General features: G+C 30.9%; 1 protein-coding gene across 1 annotated transcript; it reads right to left on the bottom strand.

The window, feature by feature from the left end:
- Positions 1-1,856: 1,856 nt before the first annotated feature.
- LOC122595407 (sugar transport protein 13) lies at positions 1,857-8,681 on the bottom strand. Its single transcript, XM_043767760.1, has 5 exons — positions 8,446-8,681; positions 6,836-7,158; positions 3,710-3,834; positions 2,861-3,149; positions 1,857-2,626 (listed from the first exon to the last, which is right to left on the bottom strand). Exons 1-5 carry the CDS (start codon positions 8,579-8,581, stop codon positions 1,943-1,945), a joined length of 1,557 nt encoding a protein of 518 aa, XP_043623695.1. The 5' UTR covers positions 8,582-8,681; the 3' UTR covers positions 1,857-1,942.
- Between the last annotated feature and the right edge of the window lie 8,514 nt (positions 8,682-17,195).

Below are 17,195 nucleotides of genomic sequence, written 5' to 3'. Positions count from 1 at the left end.
TATTAATCGTCGTGCATTCGGGCAGATTAATAGGAGGTTTTTCCCCATCGGATATTTGAAATATGCATTTCTACTTCGAGGGAGCTCTCTAGTATGACCCCAGTTAAGACAACGTATACTAAACCTCCTGCTGTCGAATCGCGACACGAAGTTTCCAGCGAAATTCACCTTTCAAAGAAAAATTATATGGTTTGCTTCCTAGGACTTTTCCATTAGACCATCCACATCCACAACCTAACCCAACAATATTATTCATTAAAAAACTAAATTCTCTCTTTTAAATCTATCCAACCCAACTAAACTCAATTATTAAACTCCCATTAATAACCCAACCAAACTTTATTTTTTTTAATAAATCATAATATTTTTTAATAAACATTTCTTTTGTTTAAATTTTTTTTTTTTTTGATATTCGACATCAGGGGACACCTCACCGTATAATGGTGAAACTCTGCACGTACTCTAGACTACGAGATTTAGACAATAGGCCGTTACATGTGATTGAAAGAAAAAACCATCAAGACATGTCACTTTAGAGAGTTGAACCCATGATTTGTGGTAAAATCAAAGATTACTACAGCCAGTTGATCTAGTTTTGAATAGATTTAAAAAATATTAGAAATACATTAAAACATTAAGTTATTTATCATCTTAAATAAAAATAACTTAATTAGATTAAAAACACATTTCCTATTTATTAAACATTTTCGGTAAAGGAACTAAATCACTTTGTAATTTTAATTAGCACAAAAATTAAAAATTCAACCTATATATAATATAAATTAAACTATTAATTGAGGAAGTCCAAAAAAAATAAATACTTTAATAATGAAAATACACACAGCAAGCATGTGGAGACGTGACATATTTTTAGCTTCAAACATAACATGCCATCAAATTTAATCATTTAAACATTGATATATAGATTTTTATATAATAGAAAAAGAAGGACGACTGATGTTCAGTGAAACAAACAAGTCGGATAGCTATTTGCCTGGACCCCACTCAAAATACTCCATTTGGGCCAACCAGACCAAAATTACCACAGATGTGAATGGCCTTTTAGATCTCTACAACTCTACAAGTGTATGACATTGAAACTGGGGAGGAGTTGAAAAACGCGTTAACTTTATAAGACTAGACGGAATAAGGCGCCGTTGCCTCTCCTTTGGGACGCCCAAAAAGCAACCGAAATGCCACCTTCACGCCCCCATAACGCCGTGAACAGTGCCCCATGGGGCTTTCTATGTCAAAAACCAACAGAGGCGTGAGAAATCCGACGGGTGAAGGAGGCGTGCTTGGTGTGGGACCACTTCTGGCGTGCTTGGTAACGCCTTGTACCGAGTTCTCTAAGAGTGCAAGAATCTGTACTTTACAAATGGCTTTGAGAACATCGAACATGCCTTTCCAAGCAATTGCAATTAAAGTGTTATTAAAATTTTAAAAAATCTAAACTCACAACTACTCAGTAGGTTTCAGGCACATAACTACATCGTATGGAATTATGCTCCGTACCTAGCAAAAGCGTCATCAGTTTTGTAAGGATGGAGATTCTCAAGCTATCCAACTTAAGGGGTAAAATTAGAAACATTTTAGCCATTAATTAAAGGTTCCGTGTAAAATTAAATTGGCACGAATATTATCTTCCGTGTAAAGACTTGATATGTTAAAGTTTAGTTTATAATATTCAAACACATATATTACACTACTATTGAGAAGATATTTTCTAGTCATTTTAATGCAAATCTCAAATGCTCGAATCTAAAAAACCATTAATCCACTCCTCTATACTTTCCTTATCGGCCGGTATTTGTTTCACCGATTAGAAAACTGAAAACAAAAAGTTAACTATTATATAAAACCAAATAACCCCCTTACTTTATTTATGTAGTTTTAGCAATTTTTCTCTATTGTTTTTGTTCTAAGGAAAAGAACTTTGAATCTATAGCTTTTCTTCAAAGCCATTCTTCTTGGGCAAATCATCTTGTATGTATTCATCATCATCCATGAACCTCTTCCACAACCAATGTTTCTTCCAAACTCTCTCGGTCATTTCTTCAATCGGTATATTCTTCGTCTCAGGAACCAAAAACCAAACGAAAAACGACATGATAAACACCCAACCCGAAAAGAAAAAGAAGATCCCGTACTTGAAATGACAAAGCATAGATAAAAACGCTTGTGCTATAAGAAATGTGAACACCAAGTTGATGCAAACCGTCACACTTTGACCGGCTGACCTTGTCTCTAGAGGGAACGTTTCGCTAGGAATTAGCCAACCCAATGGACCCCATGACCACGCAAACGCAGCCACATATGTGCAAATCATGACCACCACTAGGATTCCAATGCCAGAGCTAAGGTTTTCTGAGGTATCGGTAACCTTGAAGCCTAGAATTATTGCAATCACAATTTGTGACAAGAACATTTGGACTCCTGCTTGTAGTAATAGAAACCGTCTACCAAGTTTGTCAACCACGTAAATAGCTACAATAGTCGCTAGAACGTTTACTGCTCCAGTAATCACAGCCGAGTAGAGTGAAGCGTCATTCTTGAACCCTAATGTGTTGAAAAGAACTGGGGCGTAGAACATGATAGCGTTGATACCAGTGAATTGTTGGAAAAACTGTTACATATAACACAAAAGAAAAAAAAAACATTAGCTAGAGTACTTGATCTTGATAACTTTTGTTTTTAGAGTAGTTGATCTTGATAACTTTTGTTTTTATTGGAACGCTTGATTAATTATATCAGATAAATTACAGTTGAAAAGAATTCAAACACAATAAAAAAATATTACATCAAAATAAGTGGATCTTTTGATCCACTCTGTCCAGTACAAAGGGTAATGAAATATTACCTGGAGAGAAACTGCAATAATAAGTTGTGGGCGATTTTTACGTTGTAAAAGATTACGGAAAGGGTGTTTCACTTCTTTAGCAAGACGACTAGCCTCAACGAGCTCTAAATACTCTGGTTCGACATTATCTATTCCACGGATCCTTCTTAGTACCGCCTTTCCTTCTTCTAGTTTGCCACGCTCGATCAAACTGTTGGGTGTGTCGACCACCAACAATGCGCCTACGGTCAGGAGCAATGCTGGGATTCCTGCTAATCCTAAGGAGAGTCTCCATCCCCAACCGTGAATCCTATTAACAGAAATAATACATTTAAAGATGTTAATTTTCGATTGTATATTTGTGTAGTTATAAATGTAAAAGACAATTATCACATGTTCTAATGTTCAAATTAGAATATATTATATTGTTATCGATCGAATGATTAATTAAATACTAGTACTAGTATTTAAATTATTTTCCAATTAAGTAGTCACAAAGAAAAGTCTCACTTTAATATTTAACTAATTAAACAAAAGACACTTTAATTTGGCGTGTATTAGAAGATACTTTATTGATTATTTTTCTTTAAATTGTACGGAGTATATATTTTGAGGGTTTTGCTCAATACATCCCTAAAAGATATATAAACTATTTGTACATTTACCATGAAAATTAAGGGACGGATTTTTAATATGGAAGATACAAGCTTTTTTATGCACGTTAAATACAGCCTTAGGGTTGTATTTAACATTTTCCATATTTTGAAAGTTATATTTTGAAAGTTAGACACTTAAGAATACTAGAGTGTAATATTCAAACTAATAAAAGTTTAGAAGTGAAAAATGGAGTATATAAAAGAGTAGGCTTACTTTGCAGTGCCGTAATTGACTAGGTTGGCGAAGAGAATCCCAATAGTGACATTAAGTTGAAACAAAATGTTAAGGCCCCCACGAATCCTTGTTGGTGCTATTTCTGATAGGAAAACTGGAACAGCCTGCCAAAATTATCATATAAACTCGAGATATTAGCAGCAATTATACACACACATATATATATCGTTTTTAATTTTGGTCAACCATTTTCACTCATCAAATCAAAATTTAGTACTGTATTACAAAATTTCATCACGCAACGAATTTAAATGACGCGCTATAGTCTAAGTGTTTTAACAAATTATCCAAGTAAACGTTTTTTAATGCTCTGTTTTTCTTACTTGTTCGGTGACATCAATCGCTCTCTGTTGCCAAGACTTCACATCATTCATTATGTCATTATACATTTATACTATATAAATAAATATAAGTAATAATAATGTCTCACAATAACTACACATACTAGCATTTAATAACTTGTAATAACTATCTATTTCTCATGGCTCATATGTATGTATAAGAATAAGAATTGGTCAAGTTTATATTTTATACCTCTATTATTTAATCATTGACAAATCATATCGAAAAGTGAAACGATGCTTTTGGCATTGCATGCACCACGTTCAAAGTCCATAAACCTACGAGGCTACATGACTAACCTCCCTATAGCTAACACTATTTTAGTTTATTTTAAGATAGATCTAATTACAAATTATTTAGTTAAACTGAGAAATGTAAATTTGCAATCAATACGAATGATGGATTGATTGTTGATTAGAATAACAAAAAATATTGTTACATATTCCCAAATATTGCAATTCTAGCTTTTTGAACGATTGGACATTCTGATAGAAAAATAATTAATCTTTCTAACTAAATAGCCTAAAATTTCTTCTAATCACGAGATGATGAAATGTGAAAAAATCAGAGGGCAAGATTAGGAAAGAAAATTAGTGGGTAACATATGTCATATTCTTATAGTTTTAAGAGGATTTGTAGGTTATTCGTTAGAAGGATTTATTATTTTGCGTACTGATATTACTATTTGTCTGAATTCAGGTTTGAACCTATGACCGATTAACAAAAAACTAAGTGTCTTGAGCTTATTCTAACCAATTGGATAACCCCAAATTGATATTATCAATTAATTAATATATCAAGATTAAAAAAGATAGTATATATGTAACAATAAAAGGGCCATGAAAGTTGGAAAGGTAAAAGATACACATGATGAATGATATTGGAAATTAATATGCATATGTATATCCTAGATAAAGTTTAGTGATATAATGGAAAAGAATAGACATCACAAGATTCATAAAGCATGGTATCAATGCGATATTCAAAGGTACGAATTATATGAAACGTGTAGGGGCCTCACATATGCACTATTGCAGACATAGATAATCGATTTCAATTGTCAATAAAGATTAAAGGCCATGTTTCTCTTTAATTTTTTCCAATGGGACCTTTTTATCTTATCGATTATAGCCATAGACTTAAGATATGGCAACGGTTTTCCAAGATAAAATATGATATATGACATGTGATGAAGATTTATTCAACGAAAAAAAATCGGATACACACCTAATAAAAGTTGCATAATTATTCGTCATTCAAAAAGAATCGCATGAGGCTTTGATTAACAAAATAAATTAGGTCGTTCAAAATTGTATCTTCTAATTAAGCTATCTATATATATATATATATATATATATAGTTTTATCGTTTGAAAATATTAATTTTTGTTATATATTTGATACTTCGTCACTTATAACCTAACTCGAATAAGACCTATCCTAATTATAATTACATATGGAAAGATGAGATGTTCATGTTGAGGTTAGATTAAATTATATATCTTTTGATAATTGAGCTATAACATGTGATACACAAGTTTTCTCTCTCTCTCTCTTAATAATTTATTAAAGTTATCATCTAATCAAAAGAGACATGACTTAAAAATTAGGAGCTACTACCTAACTACATATATGTGATCGACAAATAAAAGACCCATAAATACACAAGTTTCAACTTCGCCAAAGTTGACTATGATTCTTGGCCTACGTATATGTTTGATGTTAAAGTCCAATTAGTATCTGAAATTGTGGAAAATATCTTATTTTTTAACTCACTTGGTTGACAGATCCAATTCAAATATAAATATGTGTAACGGAGTATTTTTATATCTTTAAAAAAAGTTGAGTCATTACTAAGTTAATACCAAGACAAATATATTGTCGATTCATAAATAATAATATCTATAAAGTGATTATAGAAACAGAATCTACAATATGCAACACATAATAACTTTAAGATACCGGTCGATTTTGATTTTAATATACAAGAGCTCTTTCATATTCGCGTTGTTGTCAATTCCTTGGTTCCAATCATGTCACAATGTCACATCATTTCTAAGATCTTTTACAATGAAAATTGTTCTTCTACAAAAAAAAAATCTTTATTTTAAGTTACAATTTTTACTCTATTCTTAAACTAGTCAATAAATTCTAATATCTTTTTTGATATATGGTAAAGCAAAAACTAGTTAGATTACCGATCATATATGAAGCTACTCTACTATTTTTTTGGAACGTACCGCATGAAGCTACTCAACTAATATGATTAATAATCTGTTTACACATAATTATTGGTATGCGAGATGTAAATAATAAATACGCGAGTAATTAATGTTGGTCAATTTTTAGTAAGAATCAAGTTGACCACAACATATTTCCCAACTTTTTGTAATTATAGTTAAATTTTCTTTTTAGTTAACTATTTCACAATAGTAGGATGAGCCTCGGAATTTTCTAATATACCTTTCGTATTTTAATTTTTTGTTCATTTTTTCTTTTCTCTTCTATTATGGGTATTGAATTATGAAATTAGGGTTTGCTAAATACAGCCTTTAGGGCTGTGTTTAAGGTGCATAAATTGTTTATATATTTACCATGAAAATTAGGGGACGGACTTTTAATATGAAAGGTACAAGTTTTTATGCACGTTAGGGCTGTATTTAGCATTTCCCTATGAAATTTTAGGAAATAAACGTTAATAACACAAATTGCTCGCATATATATATATATATATATAAATGATAATTAGTTTAGAAGAACAAACCTGATTAGCAAAACCAACACCAAAACCAAGTAAAATCCTTCCAACAATGAGCATGGCAAGGTCTTGGGCACCGGCATTAAAACCGACTCCAAAGAGGAAGAAAACTCCGGCAATCAACATCGTCATCCTTCTTCCAAGCCGTCTCGTTGTGTACGACGCGAAAAACGTTGATGTAAGTCCGGCGAGATACAATGAGGAAGTGAAAAGTTGTAAGCCTTGATTGTCATATTTGCAGTAATTACTACCAAGATCACCTTCTTCTGTCTTTTTATAAACCACCGGAAAAAATTTCTTCAAAAAATCGGGCATAGACGTCACTCCACCTATATTAATTATCACATTTTTGTATCATTAATTAGCTTTTACAAGATAATAATATATATAGTCCGTATAAAGGAAATGTAACAAATAGCCCAACGTTGAAAACCAATAGGCCTTGGTTATACGACTATTTAATAACATGGCATAAATAAGCTAATTAAGATCATTTATGAGTAGTAAATTTTTGTACTAAAATAAAAGCTTGATGGAGTAATGATATAACATGGCATAGATAACTTGGTCCCAATGGTGTAATTTTAAATTTTAATTCCTTATATTGTATCCTGTATTATATTTAGGGCCTTGCTAGTCTTTTTTCTATGAATAATATATTTGAATGTTAAAAAAAAAAAAAAAATGGCATAGATAACTAAGTATATACCTTTCAAAAAACAGATAATAAGGTATATAAAAACTATAAACCAAATTTGTTAAATATATAAATAAAAATAAAAATATAAAAATAAATAAGTATATATAATGACATTGGCGAATAATTTAGAAATAGTAGTTTAGTGCAAATTCTGTAACATTTGCCATTAAAAAGTAAATATAGAAAACAATATCTGTTAATAAATATAAATAAAAATGATATCTTGTTACTTATTAGTTTTTATAAGCCGTTACAAATGTGAGCGTTAATGACATATTTATTTAACAGTTGAAACATTTGGGTGAATTATTTCGACCCGAAACACCTTCCATTTAATATCTTAAGAATAAGTGAATAACAATAACAATACCAACTTCAATTAAAAATTATATCCAGTATTCAAAAATGTTTTCCTTCCATTCCTTATATGTATTTTAAAAAGACAAATGACCATAAAACTTGTTAAGATCCGTATAAGTGTAACTACTAACACAAAAAAATATTAAATGCTTAGGAATTGATTTCAGTAACTCATCATATATATATATTATTGATATATATTATTGATATCCAGATCTGGGCACTGAAGAAGAACAAATGTACACAAAAAATATTATTCAAAAGATATTTCTTGATTTGATATAGTTTATAATTTCTCAGAAAGTAGGTAGCCAAATATGGAAGAAAACAACTGACCGATTTTATCAAATCAAAAACACTTACAGCATTACTCATTGCAATTGAATGTCAAGTTATTAACAAAGATATCAATTCGATGATGAAATGTAAACAGTCATGTCTTTATATAGAAATAAAAAAATAATGCCTCTTAAATAAACATCTTGACAAATTGTGTATTATAAAAGTTAAAAAAAAATTGACATGCATAAAAAAATGAGATTTTAATGATAATAACCTGAAACACCAACATCGTAACCAAACATAAGACCACCAGTAGCGGCCATAATGCATGATATTATTACAATAGGCGTAATTTTCGCCTCAAACTCGACACCTCCGGCTGCGGCCACGGACAGTCCTCCGCCAGCCATCACTATATATATTAAGTGAAAAACTATTCGAGTAAAATTAGCTTAGAGAGAAAATGGTGCCAAAGTGTTGGGGGAAGAAAAGGTGATCAGTGAATGTTATCAAGTTTGGATTATCCGATTAATGACAAAGGTTTATATAGAAAAAAGTTTGTAGGTGTAAAGGGCAAAATGATGTATTTTGCGTATTGGATGTGGGGTCCACCGATAGAATATTGCCACGTGTACTTATTATCTTTTTTTCTTCCTTGTCGGCTCACCAATTCATAAAGTACAAATGTATTCACAAACTAGGATTCTACTTTTCTTTTCTTTTCCTAACAAGATTTACTAGCAAACTAACAAATGGTATATGACTTTGCTTTTATTAGATAGTTTCATTTTTTAGATACCATGAAGAAGTTAGCAACTATTCATATAGATATTTTATCCATTTTTTTAGTGATTTTGTAGGAGTGGAAAGTGAATAATTTTGTAAGATTGGAAAGTGAATAATACTAGTTTATAATAAAATTCAGATGAGTTTTTGATGTATCTTATAACTTTTTGTTTATTTTCATTAGTTATACTTGCTATCAAACTCGACATTAGATAATCTAATACATATATAAAACTCAAGATTGGATTTGAAAATTTTTAATAAGAAAAGTTCGAATGTAGTTAGAGGTGGCGGCAGCTGGTTTCGGCGTTTCGTAGTCGACTAAAATTACGGGCGGCAATGGTTATGTCATAGATCTGTATTAGTTGGTGATACTTTTATAAGTAAGCATTATATTGTCGTTAAGAGTTTAATTGATTTTAATTTTTTTTTATAAATATTAAAGTTTAATTAGATTCATATATATGTAAGGATAAAATAATGAATTTTGAAATGAATACCATACCCGGCCGTTAGCCGGGGTTAACGATCGGACACAGAATTGAATGCAAGTCAACATGTCAAGCAATTCCGTTAGAAAAAAAATCCACATTCTTAAACAGTACGTAAATCTTAAAACATAAAACTTTGATGGTGAAAGAAAAAATCGTAAACTTTTTTGAAAGATAAAAATTAGAAACTTAAAACTTTCATGGTGAAAATAGAATACACTAAAGCGAAGCACCATAAATTATCAAACGTAAAATTTCAATGGTAGAAATAAAAAGTCTTAAAAGATTTAGTGGTTAAAGTGTGAAATACTAAAACGTTGTCACCCTAAAATTGATGATATATATCAAAAAAATATATAAAAACCCGAGAAGGCAAGATATTTACACGACACAACACGTGAACTAAAAAACGGAAAAAAAAAAATCAGCAGCCTGCTAGCATGCTTCACTATTCACCCCAAATTACTTTAAATAGTATACTGTCAACCATATATCAACTAGAATATGGGTCATAAATTTTAACATGCCAACCGTCACCATCAGACTAAAGAAAGACATTTAATTAAACAGTTCACAATAAATCTTAAACACCAGCTTTTGGTAAGATTTATGGTGACGAAATATAAAATTGAAAACTTTTTGAGAAGATAAAAATTAAAGGCTAAAGACTTTGACAGTAAAAAAAACTAAGGTATTATAAATCCTAGAAAAAAAAAATTAATCCCTTAAATATAAAACTTTAATGATAAAAAAAAAAGTTTAAAGATTTAGTAGGTAAAATGTGAAATATTAAATTGTAAAGAAGACAGTTGCACAACCACTAATAAAAAAAAACATGCAGCATGTAAGCAAGCTGCTGAACCAGCTATCAGCAAGCTAGGTTCACTATTCACCTGAAAACATTTTATATAGTTTATAATGTTTGTTTCCTAAAGAAGTATAGGTTATTTTTTAGGATAATGTTATAAAAAAGTTTACCCAAAATTTTATAATAATTGAACAACTATTGAATGCACCTTAACTACAACTTAGCAAAGCCTTAATATTTATAGTGAAAAATGATATACATCTATATATATATATTATCCTTTTCATCATGATATAATTACATGATAAATATAATTTATATTTTATTTTTTTAATTTCATCATTTGATTTTATCATGAAGTTATGATCAAGTTGTTCGAAAGATTACTTCTTAAAATTTTTTAAACAATATATCATATCCTTTAATGATAGACTTTAAATTTTGGATCAAAACACGTACTTTGGTTTGCGACAACTAGCTTGGTTCATCATCACTTAAGATTTTGGTTGACGGCGTTTGTGAATAAAGATAAACATAATTTCCCAAGTGTCGGTCCTAGCACGGTAGTGTCTCGATGACTCGATCTCTCAACCAAGAAGTTGTATCTATGAAAAATGGGACTATGAATGGAACCTACTTTTGTTCATTTGTAAGATTTTGGACTACAAGTATCGAAGATGATACAGAAAGTGCACCGAGTGTATGATGATACGTTTACAGAAATCATATTTTGGAGATTTTCAGAATCGGTAATGTTGGTTCCAGGACTAACTAGGGATGGCATTTTTCATACTCATCTCTAGTTGTGTAATAAACGGTCTTGGTTTATGATGGTTCTTATGTAAGTATTATACAATTTGTTTAACCATCGATTTTGGTTTTTTAGTAATATTATGAGTTTAATTAAATTAATTAAAGTTATATAACAATTAGAAAGTTAAGTTAGTAATTTTTTTACACTCCAAAGTTTGAATATTTGAAAATTAAGACCAACGCCATATTAATAGTTATTACATAAAGTATAGATAAAATATTCCATATAAAATTTCGCAACTACTTTTATCAAAGCTACTATTATTAAACGTTTTTCTCGTTAACTCTTAATCTATAAAAGAAAAAAAATTGCTGAGTGTCGTTTTCTGTGAGTTTTGAGCTCAATATCTTAACGGTGTATGCAGAAGGTTAAGATGTAGGCAGATCTTACCTCTACCTAAGTAAAAAAGCTACTTCCATTTTCTACCTAAATGGTAAAAAGACCCTCCAACCTTCATGAGGATCGAACTCATCATCTCTGTTTCGAATGATCATGATATATACCACTAATCCAACCATGTTGTTTTTAACTCGTAATCTATAGTACTACGAAGTGTATAAGGCATATTTACATCTCTCCTCTTGCACCCATTTAGATTTTGAAATATCATATAATAAACTATACAATATGTACTCTTAACTATATACAAGTTTACTCTTACCAAAAAAAAAAAATCTATAAAATTTATAGTATTTCTCAACTATAGAATCATTATACTACTTTTATCGCCAATTATCCTTAATTATATAGATAACTTACGTCTACTCACCGTCACAATTCTCCATCTTCACCGCTATGACATTGTCACCACCGTAAGAATCATCGTTGTCATAATTTATATGTTGGTATCCATTTAGTTTATCTCTCTTATTGGATATTGTATATTTAAATAAATAAAGAGAAAATGATCCGTACTGCAAATTTTACCTAAGCTTAGATACTGTCATATTTAAAAAAGTTACAAATAAAACCTTTGAATTTGATAAACATACATAGTCACCCTTGAAATTTACATAACCTACCCCTAAATTTTACATAATTTACCATGCTTTACCTAAGATAGGTACTGCATGCGTAACCTAACCTTTCTCCTTAAATGAATATCTTGATAACAAAATAAGATTTTGTCAACTACCTTAACTAATATGAACCCGTTATTTGAACGGATAAGATCGAATTAAAGACTTTTTGAAATGATCATGTAGGCATAATTAAGTTTCTTTAGCCGTAATAATTCATTCATTTAAAACGTACTAAATCAGAATTGAAAAGGCGGATAGAATTTTGTGATTCCCCATTTTGTTGAGGAGTTATTTTTTTTTCGTCATTGAGCGTAGACATGATGGCGGGAACAAACCCCCCCCCCCCCCCCCCCCTTTCTCCCTCTCACCCCCCCAAAACACCACCTCGATGCCACCAGTTTCGGAAGAAACCCACTACCCAAATACCCCCTGTGGTAAAACTCTTCGAAGTCAGGTTCAAACCAAGGACCTTGCAGAACCTCGGCCTCCCTCCATTCTCCAATACCGCCAGGCTATAAGCCCATTGGTTATGAGGAGTTATTTATACTTCTATACTTTTATTATAAAAATAGGGAAAATTACCAAAATGGTCATACATGAGGGTCTATGTCCAAATATGGACACCTACTTAAAAATTTACCAGAATGGTCAAGTTCTCCCTACTACCTAATCATCGTAGCAAGAAATATTTATAACCAATCAAATGTTACTAAGTGTTTTTTTGTGGGCTCCACTTCTCCAAAATAATCTTTTTATTTTTTATTGGACTTCCAAAATAATCATTCTAAAGAAATCATTATTGTTGAATGTCTAAAACTTAAAGACTATACGTGAAGGTTATTATGTAAAGATTTTATCAATTAGTTTTTGAAATTAATCAAATTTAATAACTCGTAATAGACAAACTTTTAAGATGATGGAGGACATAAAAAAAACAGGTTCAAGAACACAAAAAACAACATATTGTAATCAAGCAATATTGGGTTAGTATAAAAATTAACTGTTACGAGTTGAAAGCATGGATTCTGAAAGGAATACAAAACATCTAATTTGAAATTTGCATATATAAACAAGCAGAACATGAAGTAAATATAGTTGTATCAAGTTCTTAAAAAAATTATAATTATATCATTATAAAAAACCTATATTGTTCTTATCTCAATGCATTGAAAAATCATTCCTATAAAATTTTTGCTACACGGCGTATAATATGTGATAATTGAAAACCTGAAGGAATTAAGGAAGGAAACTTTGGACAAAAAGAAAATGAATAAAACAAAAAAAGGATAAACTGTTTTGGGAGAAAAAAAAAGATTAATGCAGATATAAAGCCCAACAATATACACTTGGTATCATTTGATTGGTTAGTTGCAATTCTTACTAAGATAGTTAGATAGTAAAGAACTCTTGACCATTGTGGTAATTTTTTTAATAGGTGTCTATATTTTAACATACATCATTAAATTTGACCATTGTGGTAATTTTCCCAAAACAATAATATCATGTTAAAAGTTATATAAGTGAATTATCTGAATATCTTTAATGGTTAATTTATAATATCATTTCTTTATCTTTTAAAATATTTTCATTAACCTTTCACATCAATTATTTTTACATTAGTTGTACATCACTCGACGTCGCATCTACCACTAACAGTGGCCCTCACCACCACATTGTCACCTCCATGGTCACTCTTGCATTGCACGGATACCCTGTTAATAATATTTTATATAAAAAAGAACACTTTATTTTTGAAAGTGTTATTTTTTTTATAAAAAAAAATGTAATATATCACTTGGTACCCCTTGAAATACTTTCACATATACTAGCCTTTAAATATTAATTATTAAATTACACAATTAATTCTTTATCTTACAAAAAAGTCTACATTGACCTTTTAAATCAATTATTTTTACATCAACCACTTGACGTCACATTAACCACCAACAATCACACCACCACACCATCGTTGTCACAATCACCGCCATATTACGCACGCAGATGCCACGTAAGTTTAGAAATATAAAATATTGGTGAATACATATGACAATATCATCAAACCCATTAAATGTAACCCTTGATAGAAACGTTTAATGAGTTATTTAGAAAATGAATCAAAAGTGAAAGATTATCAATGTCTTTTTTAGTTTTTGAGCATTAGCCTAATGGTTAAAAGATAATATTTTATTTAAGAGGTCTTGTATTCAAGCTTTAAGTAGGACATAAGAAGCCCTCTTGTGAGGGTTCGACTTAGGTATACCCAGGTTCAAGGCTGAAGGGGCAGGGTTTTACCCCATTAAGCGTCATGCTTTCGGGCGGGTTGGTAGAGGATTTTCCCCTCATCGAGTATATGAAATATGCATTTCTACTTTGAGAGAGTTCTCTATAACGCAGACCCGAGTAAGACAACGTATACTAGACATCCCGCTGTCAGATCATGACACAAAATTTCAAGCAAAATTCACATTATTAAAAAAAAATGTGTTTTCCAATGGGTGAAAAATCATTTTGTAAACTTAATGTGATGGTTGTGTTTAAACACGGAGGAATTAAGGGTGCTCATTTATTAGTATCGATTGACAAAAATATTATTACATTAATTAATTAAATTCATAAACCATTTTAATTACATGTTTCTTTCAATGTGGTCTAGTGGTCCTATGTTTTTTTTTTTTAAAAGAAGATTCGTGTCGTGATTCGACAACGGAAGGTTTATCATATGTTGTCTTAACTGGGTATGCGCTAGAGAGCTCTCTCGAAGTAGACATGTCTATTTCAAATACCTGATGGAGATAAAATCCCCTATCAATTCGCTTAGAGACACGACGATTAATAGAGATAAACCCTGCCCTCTGAAACTTGAACCTGAAAATACCCAAGCCAAACACTAATAAAAAGACTTAATCCCATAGTGATATGAGACAACCATTGCATTTAGAATTGAACAATTAGTTTTGGAAAATGATTCGATTATTCGATGAGATTCTTGATTCTTTATTTCATTACATTTATCGCACATAATCCGCGATCAATGTTCTATTATTTTTTTTTTTTCTTATGAGTGATCAACTTAAATGAGATGGTTCAACTCTACATGCATTGCTTGGTTTGAATCAATTCATTTAAGAACGGAACGATTGTTATGGAGAGCCAGTAAAACTGAGCACACAATCAATCGAGACAACGAGGAAGTAAGGACATCGATCTTGTCATAATTATTCATCTTAAAAGGAATCATAAACATGGCGACTATATTTGACCTTGGAAATCCACATGGGTTCGAGTCTGACCTATTTTCTACATTTATGAGGGTGGTTTGGTGGATTAATATGGGTTTTTCGAGATTGTTGTGTTCCATCTTAGATATTCGTATAATGCAGGAGTAGTAGAATAATATGCCGATAAGAAAAATCATAGCAACATGATAAGCAAATCATTATGTGCGATAAGCAAAGAAAGTTATTGGCTTATATAAGTCATATTATCTATATTGATAATGAGGGAAATGATATATCTTCTTAATAAATAGTCTAAAATTTTTCTCTTGATTATATAGTTATAAGGATTTTTAGAACTTTTCTGTGAATGCTATTTTGATCTAAGTGGTCTTTTACTATTAGCTAGAATGTTCATTCTATTGAATGGATACTCATTATTTGGCAACAATCAAAATGAAATATCATTTAATCGTGGAAATGCCATGTATTTGACTATTTCGAACGACTTTTAAGCTTTACTGTGAGACAACAGAGACGAAAGTCGTCATTCGAAGGTGGGCGTCCCACCCCGCCTAGAACAGTTATGGTTTTTTTTTTGAACGGAAATGCTAGAACAGTTATGTTTGACTGGCTGAATCAATCGCAACACAATGGGGTTCGGGTATTTTATAACTCAGCAGTCAGCGGTTCGAGTCCGCTTATCTCCAACTCGTGAACTTAACCGATACAAAGCTATCTTTTGGTATGGAACAATGGTTGAGGGGTCAGACGGCGGAGACCATCTAGCTAGTCATTAAGAAATATCTGAAATGCTTGTTTTTCCTAATAAATAGTTTAAAATTTCTCTGATGATCATATAGTTAAGATGATTTTTGAGAGGATAGTTTAAAAGAATTTATCATTTTCTTTATAATAGTACTAACTCTGTCGATATATTAATTCAACAAATTGGTATCAGCCAAGAATAGATCTATGAAATGTCTCACTTAAATAGTCAAATGGGTATCAAATATCTGATATTAGTCGACTCATTTGTGTTCCACTTAAATTATTGTAGCAAACAGCCAAGTGTAGATGATATTTTTCACCAAACAATATTTCAACTCAGGATTTAATAGAGAAACATCAAAACTGATCATTCAAAGGATTTTATAATATTAACGGGAGTGATCAATTCTAACATGTCTTGTAGCTTTAAAGATATTCTTACTTAGAAATTGTATATATAATGAGGATGATACTTAGAAATTGTATATATAATGAGGATGATTCGTTGTGACGTAGTATGTATCCACTTTAGGACCTTTTGTTCTTGTTTGAACAATTTATTAGATAGAGATGTCAAAAGCGTTGACTGACTTTGCGTCCTCAAGTTGCACACTCTTTGCCTTGCTTTTTGCCAAGATTGACAATACTAACTAGTGGCAACAAAACTTTCGGGTTTAAACCTTTATTTTCAGTCAAAATATACACATGGTTTGGTTTCTATAGATTTTTATTTTTGCTGTGTTCTTATAAGGATGAAGGGTGTATTCGAACAAGTAAACAATAAATTTTGTTCAAAGACTAATTTTTATCAAATTTTGAGAATCAATGGGATAGAGACATTTGGCCTTTAAGATGGAAACCAAATTGTGCCAAAAAGGTTAATCACAAAAGATTAAAGGAAAACATATACCAAAAACTGTGTCAACGTTATCGGTGCATGGGCTGATTTGTCTCTTTTTTGCCAAAACCAAAAAGTGCCGAAAAATAAGGTGTAAAGAAACCGATGTGTCAAAATGTGTCGATGGATGAACCGGTGAAAACAACCGATTACACCATTCACCCTAAAGAATTCAAATTCTTTGAGATTTTCAAATTCCACAAAAATAGTTCGTTATTA

Source organism: Erigeron canadensis, chromosome 4 (genome assembly GCF_010389155.1).
Source record: "Erigeron canadensis isolate Cc75 chromosome 4, C_canadensis_v1, whole genome shotgun sequence".
NCBI classification, from domain to species: Eukaryota; Viridiplantae; Streptophyta; class Magnoliopsida; order Asterales; family Asteraceae; genus Erigeron; species Erigeron canadensis.
Note: the sequence above shows the minus strand (reverse complement) of the source record. Positions and strands in the feature narration are given on the sequence as shown.

Excerpts from the sequence above, each read along its gene's own strand:
- LOC122595407 (XM_043767760.1), bottom strand. The coding sequence starts at position 8,581 with ATGGCTGGCGGAGGACTGTCCGTGGCCGCAGCCGGAGGTGTCGAGTTT. Across the intron at positions 7,159-8,445 it reads TTACGATGTTGGTGTTTCAG|GTGGAGTGACGTCTATGCCC; the intron begins GTTATTATCATT and ends TAATTAATATAG. Across the intron at positions 3,150-3,709 it reads GTCAATTACGGCACTGCAAA|GATTCACGGTTGGGGATGGA; the intron begins GTAAGCCTACTC and ends TTCTGTTAATAG.